The sequence below is a fragment of the Zootoca vivipara genome, chromosome 1 (genome assembly GCF_963506605.1).
Source record: "Zootoca vivipara chromosome 1, rZooViv1.1, whole genome shotgun sequence".
NCBI classification, from domain to species: Eukaryota; Metazoa; Chordata; class Lepidosauria; order Squamata; family Lacertidae; genus Zootoca; species Zootoca vivipara.
Window position 1 is genome coordinate 64,609,680 of NC_083276.1, and position 17,184 is coordinate 64,626,863.

At 42.7% G+C, this 17,184-nt stretch overlaps 1 protein-coding gene across 2 annotated transcripts in view; it reads left to right on the top strand.

Moving 5' to 3' along the window:
- Positions 1–5,029: 5,029 nt before the first annotated feature.
- The window catches only part of KIAA1549L (KIAA1549 like), a 148,907-nt gene continuing 136,752 nt past the window's right edge, over positions 5,030–17,184 (top strand). For both annotated transcript variants that reach the window (XM_060275441.1, XM_060275442.1), the window contains exon 1: positions 5,030–5,679. In XM_060275441.1, the coding sequence (XP_060131424.1) occupies positions 5,388–5,679 (292 nt within the window). In that variant the 5' untranslated portion in view covers positions 5,030–5,387. The remainder of the gene's footprint in view (positions 5,680–17,184) is intronic.

Here is a 17,184-nt window from a genome sequence, read left to right on the forward strand (position 1 = left end):
CCGGACTATATTTTGGGGGAAAAATGAACGAATTCCTATGCCCCACAAATAACCCAGAGATGCATTTTAAATCAAAGCACACATTCTACTCATGTAAAAACACCAGGCAGGCCCCACAATTCACCCAGAGATGTATTTTAAATAAAAGGATATATTCTACTCATGTAAAAACACACTGATTCCCGTACTGTCTGCAGGCTGGATTTAGAAGGCGATTGGGCTGGATCCATGCTATTGATGCTAATTATGCTTTTGGACAAGACATTCCCCCCAGTAAGTTTCCTTTTATTGAGGCTGGTATGAGCTTTGAACAGAAAAGCATAGCAAAGATGTTGGAGCCTGATCTGAGGCTACCGCTTAGCACAGTACATTACTACTACTATTTTTTTTTATATAAAAAAAACGTCCTTTGCCCATGTGGAAACAGCAATGCATTGATTATTGGTTGTGGTTTCTCAAATAGGGCATTTTCACTAGGCCAACCCAGCGTTCTTTTTTGTTCTTTGTTCCATCTGATTGATCCATCCAATTGTACAAATGTTTTCCTTCCAAGCTATGTGTATTTTTGAATGCTAGGGATTCCCTCCCTTCATCTGCAATGTAATGGGGTTAAAAGGATAATCAAGAATTTTTACAAGTTGGCATGCTGCATTTGATATCTTTGTATTTTCAGTAGCTGAATCATTGGCATACCAAAGTAATTGCAAAATCCAGCATGTAAGAAATATCATCTGACATTGTACTTTTGCAGCATGTCATAAAATTTTAAATTCATGCTATGGGCATTTGTTGCCTTAATAAAATTTGATAAATAAAAGCATTTAAAATTTCAAGTAATAGAATTGCATTCCACCAGGGGGCTCTGCCTGAATGTTTCAGCAAGATTACTATGACACTTCCACACTTTTGCAATAGAGGAAAATAATGAGTTATCCTGGTGCTGCCCCCCTGAGGAAACACACATTTTGTTCAAGTAGAAGTAATGGTAAAGAGCACCATTGGCAGCACGGGGGGGGTGCACAGAATAGGGTTGCCCACCCCAGCATTTGATTGCCCATTGATTTTCCTACCCTGCCTGAATTATAGAGAATTTGTAATACAGGGTTTTAATTTTTTATTTGATTCAAGTATCAGAATAAAAAGGGTGGTATTCAACTAGGTTTTACAGAGACGAGGTACACTGGAATTAATGCACATTAGGTCCATTAATATCAATAGGTCTTCTCTGAATGAGAATTGCATACCACTGACAGCGTTGTATCGCACAAAATTGTCCCATTTGTGCAATGGAAATTTGCCTTCCTCTCTGCCTCCTGTGTACCCTCCAGATCTGTTCTAGGGACCAGATTTGGGGGGGGAGGAGAGAGGAGGAATAGGACATTCTGTTGCACAAACAAGTCCTTGTGCAAACAGGTTGATTTGGCTGGGCACAGCTTACAAAAGTTAGAACATACCTTTAAGATAACATACATTAGCAACAGGCTCAATATTATGCTCTATGAAGTGTAACCCTCCAAAATGGTCATAATCCAGTGACAAAAGGTTCCTTATAAAGGAACTGCATACAGGGCTGCAGATTTCATTAATGCAAGATGTTGTCAATTTGTCTTCAGACTATATCTTACAATTTCCCCAAGCATTCTTGTTTCAAAGGTGTCTTCTTACAGTCCCAATGAGGAGCATAGAAGTTCTGTTGAGAAGACTGTATCATGAAAAACAAACTATCTTCTCCCCCTAAATCTATATTATTTGCATGTATATATATGTGCAGTTGGGTTATATATACTGAGATTCCCCCCGGATAACTCCACCTTCTGCTTCTGAACACCAGCACCCTAAAGAATATCAAGTTCTTCAAGTGTTTGAATGTGGATACCAAAAGACAATGTAGTATGCTATGGGGTGAAATCAGAGAGCACACATATATTGACCAAATGGTACTTCCTCGCTCAGCACCCACAGCCTTACATGGTACCTGGTAATAATATAGTCAGCACAAGTGGGGCCCATGTGGGCAGCAAGGCTTAAACACTCAACGTGCATTATGAAAGAAAACTAGGAATATTTACACAAATCGTACACCAGCCATTAGCATTCCCAATCTGCACATGTATCTGCTGTAATCTTTCTTGAGACAGCACAAACTGGGAACAAACATTGGCATATCAAGCAGTAATTAGCGATGGGTTCATTAAAAAAAAAAAATCCAAGCAAAGTATTAATGAATCATCCTTGACACCATTACCTCTCCCAAAGAGACAGTCAAGGAGGAGGCCAAGGTGAGTGTTCTCACTGGAAGGCAGGAGGAATGGCCTCACTGATCCCAGTAACCTCCAAGATCACTCTATAATGTTTCATTTATGTATGTGGGACTGGCTTTGAGGATGGTACAGAAACATCTGGGTTGTTCCTAAAAATGAACAAAAAGGAGTAAGTACACCCCTGGAAAGAACCAGTCCCATATAGACTCCCTCTGATGGATGTGTGCACACGCGTGCCCCCCCCCATGAGGTATAAAGCTAGGAACATGCATTGCTCACATGCCCCACCCTTAACACCCCCCTGGCTGCTCTTCAAATATCTGTATGTTAAGACAGTGTTACTGCTTACATAAGGGTTTCCAAGTGCAGCCAACTAAACGTGCTTAAAATCCCTCTGCAAATTTTGCACTGTGTGGAGGTCTAAAGAGCAACCAAAATACTGGGTGGGGGGCTGCCCAATCTCTTAATTTTAAATATCATGCCCAAAGTGCAAGATGCACATAAATGATCTAAGTATGTGGGTAGATTCACACAGAAGAATGTGATGTACCCATACCACTCAGGGCTTTCTTTGTCAAAACCAGAGCCCTTAACTGGGACTGGAAACCTGCAGGGGAACCAGGATTATAGGTTTAATACACTTCATGTGTCTTACTGCTGTTAATTGCTTGGCACCCACTATCTGAACCAAGTGCAATTTCCCAGCATTATCAAAGGCAGCTCTATTTGTTTGTTTGTTTGTTTGTTTGTTTTCTTTGCTTAACATTTATATCCTGACCTTTGTCAAAAGACTTCAGGGTGGGTAATAATATTAAAGAATACACAAACCAAACTACAGTATAAAACAAGAGTCATGATTCAGACTTAATTTTTTTATCAGCATCACATGTAGAGCACAAAGCATGTATAACTGTGGCTGGATTCTTCTTCAGGAAAGGTGGAGCTGGCATCAGGTTTAGGTGCTACAAAGCACTCACTCCTTCCCACTACGGCTACCTGGATATTCAGAAGTAAGGCCAGGTATAAGAGCACACCAGTAGAAAATCTGAGTCTTCAAGGGTGCTACAAACCTATTAAACTATGTTTACTCCTCACTCAAATGCATCAGCAAGCATGGTCTCCAGCTTATGTAGCTTATATTTATTTGCCCCAGTATACCTAGAATTGCATGGAAATCACACGTGTACATGCATATTGCACTAGGGGCGTCTGGATGTGATGATGTGCTTGGGAAATGTGTCTGATGGCTATGCAGAGGTAAAAACATACTCAATAACAGTGATTATGGGGAAAGGGGAGATATGAAATGGCTATATAAGGGGAAGACAATTATATTGTCCAATACACAAACTTTGGTCCATCTCCATCCATGGTAAACTTGGTAACTCTGTCAAATTGACTTTGGACACCCTGGTGCTGTTACTTAAAGTCAGGTAGCTTAAGAATAAACTCTCTGTCATTTAGGACCTGATCATGGAGAGAGTTGACTTTGAATGTATTACGTAGGTGGAATGAATACTTCTCAGCCACAACCATCTAGGTATTTGGATCAGCACCAACGTAAATTGGGAAGGTGTGGGTTTTTTGCTACAGTCTATAAGTGAATTTACAGAACGCGGGTGGCGCTGTGGTCTAAACCACTGAGCCTAGGGATTTCTGATCAGAAGGTCAGCGGTTCGAATCCCCGTGTTGGGGTGAGCTCCCGTTGCTCGGTCCCAGCTCCTGCCAACCTAGCAGTTCAAAAGCATGTCAAAGTGCAAGTAGATAAATAGGTACAGCTCCAGTGGGAAGGTAAACGACGTTTCTGTGCGTTGCTATGGTTCATCAGAAGCGGCTTAGTCATGCTGGCCACATGACCCAGAAGCTGTACGCCAGCCCCCTCGGCTAGTAAAGCAAGATGAGTGCCACAACCCCAGAATCATCTGCGACTGGATCTAATGGTCAGGGGTCCCTTTACCTTTTACCTTTATAAGTGAATTTAATCTCCAGCCTAGTTCCAGGGCTGAGTATTTGTACCATGTGTTGGCAACTGGGGCAGAGAGGGATTCTGCTATCTCAGACTAGCATAGTCTCAAACTTGGTGTTGAGGACTCCTAGAGTGTTAGTTCTGGGGTGCTGAAACATTCATGCAGTGACTCCAGACTTCATGGGCACCGTGAGAACATAATGGGACAAGCGCCTTTGTTCTACATGCGTCAAGGGTTTTTGGTTGGGAAGGACAGTGGTGGTCTAAGGGTGAGGTTTTCATTAATTCTTTTCATTTGCAAAATAAATAAATAAATAAATAATCTTTAAAAATCCTGCCTACCTTAAGAGAAGATACCATGGTTCTGAACAGCATAAAATCAATAAAACTGCTTTGATGAAACAAGCCTCCCAAGTCCGTTTTCAGGCACTATAATTGCCCCTGGTATTAGGGAAAGACTGCCATGCCTAGTGCGAAGAGTGGGAAGGTGCGATTCCACTCCGCCTCCATTCTTTTTTTAAAGAGGTAAGAGAGCGATGCCGGCGCTCATTTGAGGGACCCCCTTTGAACCTCCCTCGGTGGGTGGCGTGGCGGCGGTGTGGGTCACGCCGAGGTCCGCCAGCCCCCCCCCCCCCCGGGAATCCCGCTCCAGAGGGAGAGGAGTGCGCGCTGGCCCTGCAAGGGCGCCCGGAGCCCAGAAGAGGTCCCCCTCGCCTTAGGAGCGCCGCCATCTCCGCCCCTCGACGAGCGGGAAGGGGGCGGAGGGTGTTGCTGCTACGTGATTCCTTTGTCGATGAGGCGCCCTCTCCCTGCGCGCTGCAAACCCAACTCCGGCCCCGGAGCGAGGGAAAGAAGCCGTCAGGCACGAGGACCGGCGGGCGGCCGAGCGAGGAGGCCCCCTCGGCGGCGTCTCTTGTTGCCAGGCAGAGGCGTCCCCGGCGCCCGCAGCTAGGCGGGGAGGCGGGAAGGGCCCGGCGGCAGCGGCGGCGACGGGCGGTTCCATGAGGCGTCTCCGCAGCCTTTGCACCTGCTGCTGCTGCTGCTGCTGTCAGGTGGCGTCGGCGGGAGCTCGTGACCTGCCTCGCGCCTCGATGGGCAGCCGTGGGCTCTGAGGGGCGCCGGACCCTCGACGGGGATGTGCCATCTGAGCCGCCCCACAAATGGCTCTCGGCGACGAGGCGGCGGTGGCGCCTGCTGCTGCTTCCACCAGCACCAGCACCCTGAGGTGTGAGCTTCCCGTGCGCCTGCGGGGACTCTTTGCAGCAGGCATCTCGCGGGCTTGGGCTACCAGCGTTGGCCTCAGGCTGCTGCTGCTGCTGCCGCCCCCGCTGCCGCCATGCCCTGATCGGAGAAGCGCCGAGGCAGCCGCGGCCACCAAAGGGCCCCTTTTCAAGGCTGCCATGCTCCTCGGGGTGCTCTTAGTCCTTTGCCAACGGGTCCAGGCGGAGCAAGGTAAGCGGCGCGCCTTCAGACCCGGCCGAGGCGCGGGTGTGTGTGTGTGAAGGGAGGCTGAGCAGGAATTGCTTAATGAAGAACAGGGGGTGAGCGGCGGCGGGGGGGGGGGGGGCTTCGTTACAGCTGCAGCCATTGTGTTATCGGCGATCTCGTTCCAAATAATAAAAAACAATACTCTTCTGGGATGTGCTCGAGGAGGGGAAGCTCGCGCCCGGTTCCTAGTGCCTTAGAATGGAAATGAGGGATGCTGCACAGAAGAAGGGGCCATCTCTCCCCCCCCACGGCCTCTCCTCTCCCCACAATTTTAAACAAAAGTTAACAGCCTTCTGCATAACAGCTGCACTTCACTGCAATGCCTCAGCGTTGTTTCGGTGGCCATGGGATTCGCATTTGATTTTTTTCAGAGGGCGCCTGGAGGCTTGTAAATATTTTAGCACAGAATAATTCCGAGGCGCTGCCCCCCCTCCCCCCCCGTCGTTTTCTGTAGCTGGTGAAGTGTGTCAGATAACAAACGAGGGTTTCTGAGCTTGTGTTTTCAAAGTGGCCTACAGTGCTGGAAGGAGTGCTTTGCTGCCTCTTGTTGACTCGCATCTCTTTCCCCTCCCCAAAATCAGCTGCTTTACATTGCAGAGAAAAGAAGCTGTTGTTACCTCAAACAATTACTTTTTGGATTTTTTTTTGGGGGGGGGGAATAGATGTGTCAGAGCTGATAAGAGTACAAAAATTTTTCTCCAGCATAACATTTCTTATGCTTGGTATCTTGGTGATTTTTCCGGGGGAGGGGGCAGGACTCATTTCCCTGCCATTTTCCGTTTTGAAAGTAGTAGCAGCTTACAGGGTGGCATCAAACTTAACAATGCTGTACTGTATTTAGTTGTGAACAACAAGGAATGGTAGTATGAATCTGTGTGGACACAATCCCATGAGGATGGAGTTCATGGGACTTTTTTCCTGCAGGATTTGGGTCTTCTCTAGCTGAGCCATGATGCTTTGGTTATGACTGGAATGTTCAGACTGTTTCCTTTGAGGTATAATCAGTGGAGTTATGAACTATATAAAGCCCATTTTTGGAGCATGCAGCTTTGAAACTCCCTTCAGTTTCAGAAGCAGCTTGACATGTGGCTTAGCGGGAATGCTATTCATGAAGAAGTCTAAAGTGTCTGGGTCTAGTCTTACATATCTTTCGATTCTGGCCATTGTGTTTAGTATTTATTTAGTAGTAACGATTTAATTGTTGAAGTGCTCAGCGATCAGGAGCATGAGAAAGCTTTCCCCATCCCCTCATCTGGTTGCTTCTGTGGTAACCAAGGTGGTTTACTTACCACTAGAGATAGAATACAGTATTTGATTAGCAGATACAGATAAGATTAGCTGTATTAAATAAAATAAAATAAAGGAAGGTGTAAGGTTTTGCTTTATTTCTCCATAGGGTTGGAGTGACAGAAATTTCTTACTTAAATAGTCTTGAACTTATGTAGGGTCTGGGAGGATTTCTCTGCACGTAAAACTGACAGCTTTCCCCCTGCCCCAAATACCACTAGTATAATTGACTGTGATCTTTACTGGTAGGTTATGACCTGAATTCTTATATAGGGCGCAATCCTGAGAAAACTACACCAGTTTGGATTCCACTAACATTATTGCAACTTAAGTGCTTTGATGTGCACTTAAGTCCCATTCAAATAAGTGTGTATTAAGTTGTTGCGAACTATTTCTTTTGCTTAATTCCCATTTAATTTTCTTTCAGTTGGACTGATTGAATGTGCTTATTAGTTAACTTCTAACATTTTTTTTAATGGAGAAAATACCTTGTACAATTACAAGTGGTGTTAAATGTACTGGCCCTAATTTGGATCTAAGGGCTAGTTAGAAGTTCCCTTCAATGGATGTGTGTGAGAACAACTGGCTTATGATACAATAAAGAAATCCATTTAGGGGAGCTCCTTCGGTTCATAGATTTCCCTTGCTAAACTGGAGTTAATACAAACTTGTTTATGTGTAATATGCATTTTACATGTTAGCAGTGGTTTATTTCCTAAAAAAAATGTTTAGTGGTACTCTTATTTTCCTACTCATATTGAAATACTGCCCCTCAATGAGCCCAAACTTATATTCACAAAACATTTAGGGGGTATGCGTACCCCTGCATCCCCCCCAGAAAAAACCCACTGCATATGAGAACCTGTTAACAGTTCTTAATTGTGGCCAGTATCCCATACCAATGAAAAACAGACATAAAGCAGTTTACATGGAGCTGCCAGTCAGTTTCACACTAGACCAATATCTTCTTATCTTTAATAATATAACAGAATAATGTGTCATTTAGCCCATTTTTTTGCATCTGATTTTGTATTAGGGTACAGTATGTTGTAACATAGAATGCAGGTTTCAATTGTAAGTGTTCAGACTCTTCTAAGTTTGTGCTTACTGTATATGTTTTAGCCAATCTGGCAAGTTCCCCCTGTCCCAACTGATAGTTCTGAAACTTTTAGTTCTAATGTGAGAAGAGGTTTGGGTTAGGGGAACAGATTGAGCTTGTGATAGAAAATGTGAGTTGCTTTCCTGTCTTGCATGATTGTACAGTGTCTTCTATAACTTCCAGTCATAATAATCACAGTGACAGTGCATTTGTGATGTGATGTTAGGAGGAATTCCCCAAACGTTGCTAGTTTCTTTTATTTCTGAGTCATGTAGCAGGTTTTTTTAAAAGGTGCAAACTGTAGTGTAATATTCCTAAAGATGAATGAAAACGTTAGGAATACACTGCAATAGACACTCTGGTTGGACAGCATTTCTGTATGCAAGTGAAACATATTTTCATTTGTCTGGTGATGTGGAAACTTGCTACCAATATTTTGCTAACAGTCATAGTTTGATATGAACAGTACAAAATAGTTTTATAACATGTGCAGTGAATGAACAGAAAAATAAGTTGAATGTATTACAAGTGGGGGAAAACCCTAACAAAGACTACTTTTTCCACATAAGCACATTTCTGTTACCAGGAAAGTAGAAGTTGCTAATGCAAAAATTTGAAAGCAGGATAAAATGGTGAAGTATCCTTGAGAAAAGCTCATTATCAAATAGTGGTTCTTTGTTTAGAAATGAACAAAAAGAACTGGATTGTTTCAAGTTGCATAGCACTGAAGTGCTGAAAAGCCAGTTTAAAAGAAGCCATTACAAACCTGTCTCGTCTTTTCTTTCAATTTCTGCTTAATCTGATGACTTATAGAACTAGGTGGATGCATTGCTAGTAAGACTTTATTTTACAAGAGTCACATCTACTTGGAACAGAGAAATAAGTGAATATTGATTGCATGTAATTGTGGCATGTGGTTAAAAACAACAACGACCCTGTGGTCCTTAAAACTGGTGCAGCAGAATTCCACAAAGTTCTTGTTCCTCTTCAGTTCACTGTGTTTTGGTTCAGGAAGATCTGTGGCTCAGTGGCATCTGCTTTGCATGCAAAAGATCCAATTTTAACCATATTTCTGTCATCCAGCAATAAATTACTCTGGAAAAAACAAGTTTATTGACTTTTATAAAATGTAAGATATATGGCGTAGCAAAATAATATGGTGTAGTAAAATAATAAATTTTTCAATTTCCATTGAAATGCAATATGGTAACTTTTGTCAATGATACCTGAGCTGGAAAATCACATTTATGCAAGCTTCAGATCTAAAGCCCAGTGGGATTTACTCATTAGTTCATAAATCTCGGCTAGAAAAGAATTAACCGTGAATTAATAATGGATTTTCATGCAGGAACCCAAGTCCAAACTATGTGTGACACAGAAAGATGAGCAAAGGACTCTGGTAGCCTATTTCCCTTTTGAAAAGCAACTTCAGGAGGGGACAATCTGGGTGAGAGAAGTGAGGGTATATCTGTAAGAATCATTCCTACTGCTTTTGCATACAAGTTGCCTACATTTGAAAGTACAGTGGTACCTCTACTTACAAATTTAATGCGTTCCAAACACACATTTGTAAGTAGAAAAAAATTGTAAGTCGAATCCCATAGGAATGCATTGGGAGAAAAAATTCGTAAGTAGAAAAAATCCTATCTAAACCGCATCCAAGATGGCGAATGGAGCTCCATTCGTAAGTAGAAACATTCGTAAGTAGAGGTACCACTGTATGTATTTGGAACTCTGTAGGAGGAAAAGCAGCTTGAGAAAGGTGAATTTAGAGCAGACAAGTGGCAGTGTGTGCTTAATCTTTTTGATTTCCAGATTGCTTTATACGAAAGCTGTGTTTCCTTAAAAGAGGGAGCCATTGCTGTTTCGTTACCTGTAGGAAACCACAACTTTAACATGAGATAAGCAGTGGACTGTGTGTGTGCATAGAAAGCCCTGAAACCTTTATCAGTATGCTGTACCCAGGGTAGCCTGACGTATTTTTTGTGCAACTTTGTCTTACAAGTCTTTGTAGATGATAATTTTCAGCATAACCTGAACTGTGTTCCTTTAAGTATCCTCTGCAGCTGCCATTCAGAGTAATCACACCACAAATGCTGCAGTATTTAAATTAGCCACGTGTGGATACTATAACAGCACCACCGCATTGGGTTCAAGAACTAACTCATGGGAAATGAGCCTGGTACCACATTATACTCACTGAGGAAACAGCACTTCCATATGTGAATTCTGCTTTTCTCTATCAACAGGTAGACAAAGCTAGAGGGTATAGAAAAGACATACAGTACAAAGGGAAGAGGGAGTCCCTAAGTAGCTGCCTTGTCTCTCTGTTTTTATTTATTTATTATTTTGCCTCTCTTCAGAGTTGTTAATTTCCCCTAGCTAGCAGTTGGGAGAAGCAACAGAGAAAATGAGCCACTCTGAGGAGAAGGAAAGCCACTTCAGGAATGAGAGAAATTATTAAAGGAGAGGCAATTAGGTGTGGCTCTTTCCTACTCCAGAGTGAGCAGGAAAATGTAACATCAGAAGTTACAATTGCAGCTGTCAGGGAGTTGTTGCGGCTACTCCCGAGTAAAGACGCTCCAGTCCGTTGTGTCTTTAAAGATTTTAATGTGCATACTATTTACAGTGCAGAGATAGCAGAAAACATGACCGCCTAGTCCAGGCATCCCCAAACTTGGCTCTCCAGATGTTTTGGGACTACAATTCCCATCATCCCTGACCACTGGTCCTGTTAGCTAGGGATGATGGGAGTTGTAGTCCCAAAACATCTGGAGGGCCGAGTTTGGGGATGCCTATCCTAGTCACTCTCAGAACCCAGCAATGGCGCCCGTTGGCTTCGGGGCCAGCATAATAACTGGGGCACCCCGAAATGCCGCCCCTTCGCCCTGCGTTTGGGCGCATGCCTCAATTTGGGCGCCGGAAGGAGCAGTGTCCCTTCTTCCCCTTGCTGGCTGGGACGGTGCCTGGGCTCCGACGCCTCCCTGAGCCATCCCTCCTCCCCTTGATGGTCAGAGTGGTGCAGGGGCTCTGATATGTCGCTGAGCCCTTCTTCCACCGTCTGTTCCCCAGAGCATTGCCAGGGCTCTGATGCCTTGCTGAGCCTTCCACCTTCCATTCCACTTTTCCCTGACCCGCTGCTAGCGCTGTCGCTGGGCGAAGTGCTGGTCAGGATTGGGGGAGGCTCCCTGTAGGGAGTCCTCCTGACAGCATAGAACAGCCTTCCCCAACGTAGTACCCTCCAGATATTTTGGGCTACAACTCTCATGAACCTTAGTCAGCAAGTGGAAGTGATGAGGAAAAATTTGTACTATATGTTTTAGCTTTTGAATGGATAGTTCAGTAGAGAGATGGAAGTTGCTGGCCTGTTCGTTGTGAACTTGCATCCACATGGCATCATCCTCGTCAACAAGTCATCCCGTTTCCAGTCCTCAACCCCAGTTTAATCTGGATTTGCCACTTACATGTTTTGTTTTTAAAACCTACTGGATAGTTTGTGGAAATCCAGATTAAATGAGGAGATAAAATGGGACAGTGTTTTGGTGAGTTCTGTGGATACTATTACAAAATGTTCATGCAGGGGCAGCACCGACTTAATAATAAACTGCCAAGTGGAAGTAACCAGAAGTCATAGGGAGCGTACCAGGTTGGACAAGGTCTACTCAGAATCATGGAGTTGGAAGGAACCTCAAATGTTATTTCATTAAACAAGATCCCACTAATGCAGGAGATCCTCTGCTATAGGACCCTGATAGGATATCCAGCCTCTGCTTAAAAACTTCTAATGAAGGAAGGTCTACCACTTTGAAGGCAGCGTGTTCCACAGTTTCCTCACGTTCTCAAGGTATCCAATGCCCATTGCTGTGTAGTTATGCTTAGCTACTATTAGTGGCAATAGGATTTTCCTTATAATTGCCTCATCTTTGGTATGAACGTGGAGCCGGATAGAAACCTTGTCTGGACTTCTTTTACCCAAAGTCATTGCCTCACCTTTTGCCCTTCTATATCTACTTTGCTATTCTTTGGCTGACACCCAAGAGTGCATTATCCCCCTCCCCTCTTCTCTGAATTTGAAACAGCTTTCATTGGTGAAAGATCTGACTTGTGGTCTGTAAATATTTCTAGTTGTTATTGAAAAATAATTCTGGAGCAACTAATTCTGTTTCATGTCTTGTCATTTTCACCTGGTTGGTAGATTGCAAAGCAATAACTTGCTTTCTTCTTAATGTACTGCTATGCTTGCCAGTTTGCATTTTGTGAGCAGTTATTTGACATTGCTCTCACTCAGATCAGAGTACCCTTTTTAAAGATCGCTTTTCACTCCAAGCACATGCTACACGTTCACTGTGTGTCTACTGCATTTCAATAAAAGGTCAATTTATTGTGTTAGATTTACCTTCTCAGCTGCTGACTCCATGTGCCAAAAGACACATACGGTACCTTTAGAAATCTAGTTTCCCTCCCTCTCCTCTCTCTCTCTCTCACTCTCTCACTCTCACTCTCTCTCTCTCTCTCTCTCTCTTTCTCTCTGCTTTATTGGTTTTAAAAGAAAAAACATAGCACAACAAAGAAAAACAAATTGAAAATATAGTATTCAACAAAAAGCAATCTGAAAAAAGTTTGCACTTCTTACATTCAAAATTGAGTTAATTCTTCACTGATTCTAGTATGACTTCTGATCTAGAAATCTAGTTTCTCAGTTTGCAGTATACTAGTATAAGTTGTTGCCTAGGAGTGGAATCCAATCGGTCATCCTTGCCAGCGTTCGAAACTCCCATTGTTCAAGGCAAGTTTTGTGACAGGGAATTTCAGTAGCGTGAGCAGTTTCAGAGCCCTGGGTGCCTAAGATTTCAGATTAAAACTGCACAGTGGAAGGAAAGGAGGACCTTTTTCTGCCTCCCCACTTCCAGCCACTCTATGAAGGCTGGAGAAGAGACACTCTTAAGAATATTGGGGGGGGGGGCATGCCTTTGATTTTTGCAGTCTTCAGATGAGGACTGGACCATGTGAAAAATGAACATAATATTTTAGATGCAGTTCATTCATTTTCAGTTTTGTATTCTTGTTATAAAAAAGTGTGCCCAGACATTCTGTTGTTGCTCACATAACCTAGGTTTAAGGGGCCATTTAGCTCCTAGCTTTCATATCTCAGTTTCTTACACTGATCTGTCCACTGTTGGTGCAGTGGAAGTGTCTATAAAAAGAGGGGAAGGGGCAGATTTTGAGGGGGTGCTGTGGTTTGTAGTGTGGCTGTGTCATCAATGCTATGTTGTGCAGTAATTGAAAACCCTGTTTGGTCACTTTGCATTAGTACCTCCGGTTGCGGACGGGATCCGTTCGGGAGATCCGTTCAGATCCCGAGGTTTCCGCAACCTGAGGACCGCTTCTCTGCATGTGCGCTCAGCGAAACCCGGTAAAATACTTCTGGGTTTGTTGCGCGCGCATCCCGAAGTTTACATAACCAGAGGGTTAAGTAAACGGAGGTATGACTGTACTTTGTTCCAGCCAGTCCTATCCCTACTTACAGGCATGAGCTAATTTAAATCCTGTTGCTTAGAAATTTAGTAAGAGCTATCCAGACAGTGAATGGAATAAATGTATGCCAATACCATATTCTAGCCTTTGTTTAACAGTCAAAAACAATAGCACAGCATCCAATTCACACATGGTGGGTTGTGTTTTTGAGCAGGATAAATGTTGCTTTTCACCCCTCTAATAAAAGCCGGCATCGTAATGACTACCTAGTGCTGTAGGCAGAGAAGAGACAACTTTCAAAGTATTAAACAATTTTCTAAAAAGGAACAGGTGGAAAAAAATAGTTTTTGCTGAAAAGTAGCTATGTTTTTATCATCTTCCTTTAAAACGCTAGATGAGCACTTAGCCCAGTCTTTTCAAACTGGTACCTTTCAGATGTTTTGGGACTACAACTGGTTTGTCACTTGCCACTTGCCACTAATGATGTCATAAGCAATATCTAATAGAGGCATATTCACAGCAGTGAATCTTGCTTGCAGTGGATGCAAAATAAAGTTCGTTGAGTGCTGGGGGTAATGCTGTATTCTTTTCACAGAAGCATCTGAGGGCAGCATGCAACCAATGGGTAGAAATTCTATACAGTATTTATTTCCACAAAAGTGAAGTACTGGAAAAGGAAGGAAAACAACTTTCTTTGCTTTCATGTTTTGTTTTTCTTTGCTTCCTCTATTTATTAACTTACATAAAATATCTGCATACCACCCTTCATTTTCAAATTTCAGGGCCATTTACAAAGCATATTAAAGCAGTGTATGTTGAAAACGTTAGCTCAAGAACCACAGAAGGAAAGTCTAAGAACTTATTTTTGTATTGTAAAATGCCCTGTAATTCTTGGATGAGGGGTGGTATAGAAAAGTAATAAATAATAATAAAGATAGTATTAATAACGATGATTTAAAAGGTATTAAAACCTGCAGAAGTTTTATGAAAAGGATAGGTCTTTAATAGATGCTGAAACAAAATCAAGGTTGGTGTATGTTGTACTTCATGGCGGAGTGAATTCCAAACATTGGGTACTCCAACAGAAATGAGCGTATTATTGAGATTTTTTAAAGATTTTTTTATCTGGGATTGTTAGTGTACATGTGTAATGATTTAAAGTGTATACCATCTTCATGACTAAACCCTTAAGGACTCCTGCCAAGAGGATATATTACCAGTATTTCTCTTATTGCAGATGGTGGTTTTGAGGAACCTGTAGCTCTCCAGGTGTTGTTGGACTACAACTCGTATCATCCCTGTCCACTGGTGATGTTCGCAGGGGTTGATTGGTGTTGGAGTCCAACAACATTTGCAGGGCTATGGCTTCCCCACCCCTGTATAGAAGAAGTTCTAAATAATTTATAAATAGTGATCTTATTAGAATATATCATCATAACTGTCTTGATGCCACTGCTATTTAGATACATACTTTAAGTAAAGATCTTGAAGTTCTTGAGTCTACCAACCTTACACCACTCCTTTACCCCATATAAGTTCTGTTTCCCACAGTTGTACTACCCTTGGAGATTATTCTTCACAATGCATGGCCTGGCACTGAACAAGTTCATGTCCTTATCTATTTATCATATCATATTATTTGGAAGTAGTATGACAGCAACTCTTAATTTATGGTACTGTATAATTGTGCACCTCTGTTTTGTTTTTGGTAAAAAGGAAATTATGCTTTGTCTTGATCATTCTATCTCTTAAATAGGAAGATCTTAATCCTAATTCCCAAATAGTCTTATTAATTAGTTGCATTTTCTCTACATTCTGTGGAACCCAAAAGGTTACTTTAGACTGTTCTCAGATCACTGTGTTTATTCATAAATAAGGGACCCAGGTGGCGCTGTGGGTTAAACCACAGAGACTAGGGCTTGCTGATCAGAAGGTCGGCGGTTCCAATCCCTGCAACGGGGTGAGCTCCCATTGCTCGACCCAGCTCCTGCCCACCTAGCAGTTCGAAAGCATGTCAAAGTGCAAGTAGATAAATAGGTACCGCTCCGGTGGGAAGGTAAATGGCGTTTCCGTGCGCTGCTCTGGTTCGCCAGAAGCAGCTTTGTCATGCTGGCCACATGACCCGGAAGCTGTCTGCGGACAAACGTCGGCTCCCTTGGCCTATAGAGCGAGATGAGCGCCGCAACCCCAGAGTCGGACACGACTGGACCTGATGGTCAGGGGGCCCTTTACCTTTATTCATAAACTAGGAGGACTGCCAGCATTCAAACAGCAGCATTTATTCCCCCTTACCTTTATAGAACTGCTATTTCACATGGGAATAAGTGTTCATAAAAATATAAGCACTGAATATTCTATCTATTATTTAAATATAATATGTTTGTAGTCCTTTGCTAAGGAACCATGTCCAAAGAGTCTTATAATAACAGACAATACAAACCATCTAAAATAAAACAATAAAATAAAGAGTTAAAAATGCCTGAAGCCAATGCCCAGAGGCAATACTTGTACATTTTTGCTGCTGAAAATTGGTGTGGCTTCATCTGAATGATAGTGAACAAGGTATGGTTGGCTCAGCCAGCAAGGGATATTCAAACTAACTGGCTGTGCTATATACTGTTTAAATGTAGACAGTTCTACTTATGCATGCTGAGCGGCACTTTTCCTGTGTGAGTTAAATATATAAAAATGACATCTAATTGCAAAAAAAGGTTTTTTGTTATGGTATTAATCTTGCAACCAAGGCAGGATGCTCTGTCAGGCAAAAAGATCCTTTTGAGTGTGTGCACGTGTGTGTATATTTATTCATGGGAAGATGAATCCGTAAGATATGCTGAAGGAAGTGCTATGGATTTAAACATCATTTTTTAAATGGATTCCTGTTCTTTCAGAACCTTTTGTTCTTTCTGCTGGTGCATGTTCCACTTCAAGAATACAGACGCATTCATCATATGGAAGCTCTAGGGATGAGCAGTCTGTCAGGGATTCAGGGAAAGTAGGGTGTCCTGCCAGTTGCATCTTGCCTTCCTTTTTGCTTTGGTAGTGGGATTTTAACAAAGTGTCTCAGGAGACCCCTCCAGCAAACTGCTCCAAGAAACCACTGTATGTGTATCCTCCTGAGTAAAGTAACCTTGCCTTATCATTAGCTCCTTTTGAGATTCCGCTGCTATGAATATTTTACATTAAATGAAGTTAGTACATGTTAAACTGCCAGGGTAACATCTCATTTTGATGTCAGGAGCCACTGTTTAACCAGTCATTAATGCTTGAATTGCCTAATTTTCTTTTGGGGTGGTGCCAGCAGTTTGTTAGAGTAAAGTTTATTGCTAGTAGAGCGGAAGTAAATCAGCAGCCCACCATTAAACATTTATATTGTCTTATACAAGCTTTTGTAATGGGCAGATGATGATGATGTGGAGGTGGTGGTGGTGGTAGAGGTGGATTGAATGTGTGTTCTGTGCGGCTTTGAAAAATGCACACCCTGCAAAAGGACTGGAAACTAACTGAATGGTAGGACTGCTGGAAGCGCTGCCTGTGGAATTCAATTTCGCCCACCTTGATTAAAAGACGTCGCCCTTGCTATGTTATCAGCAAGGTTTTCTAACTTT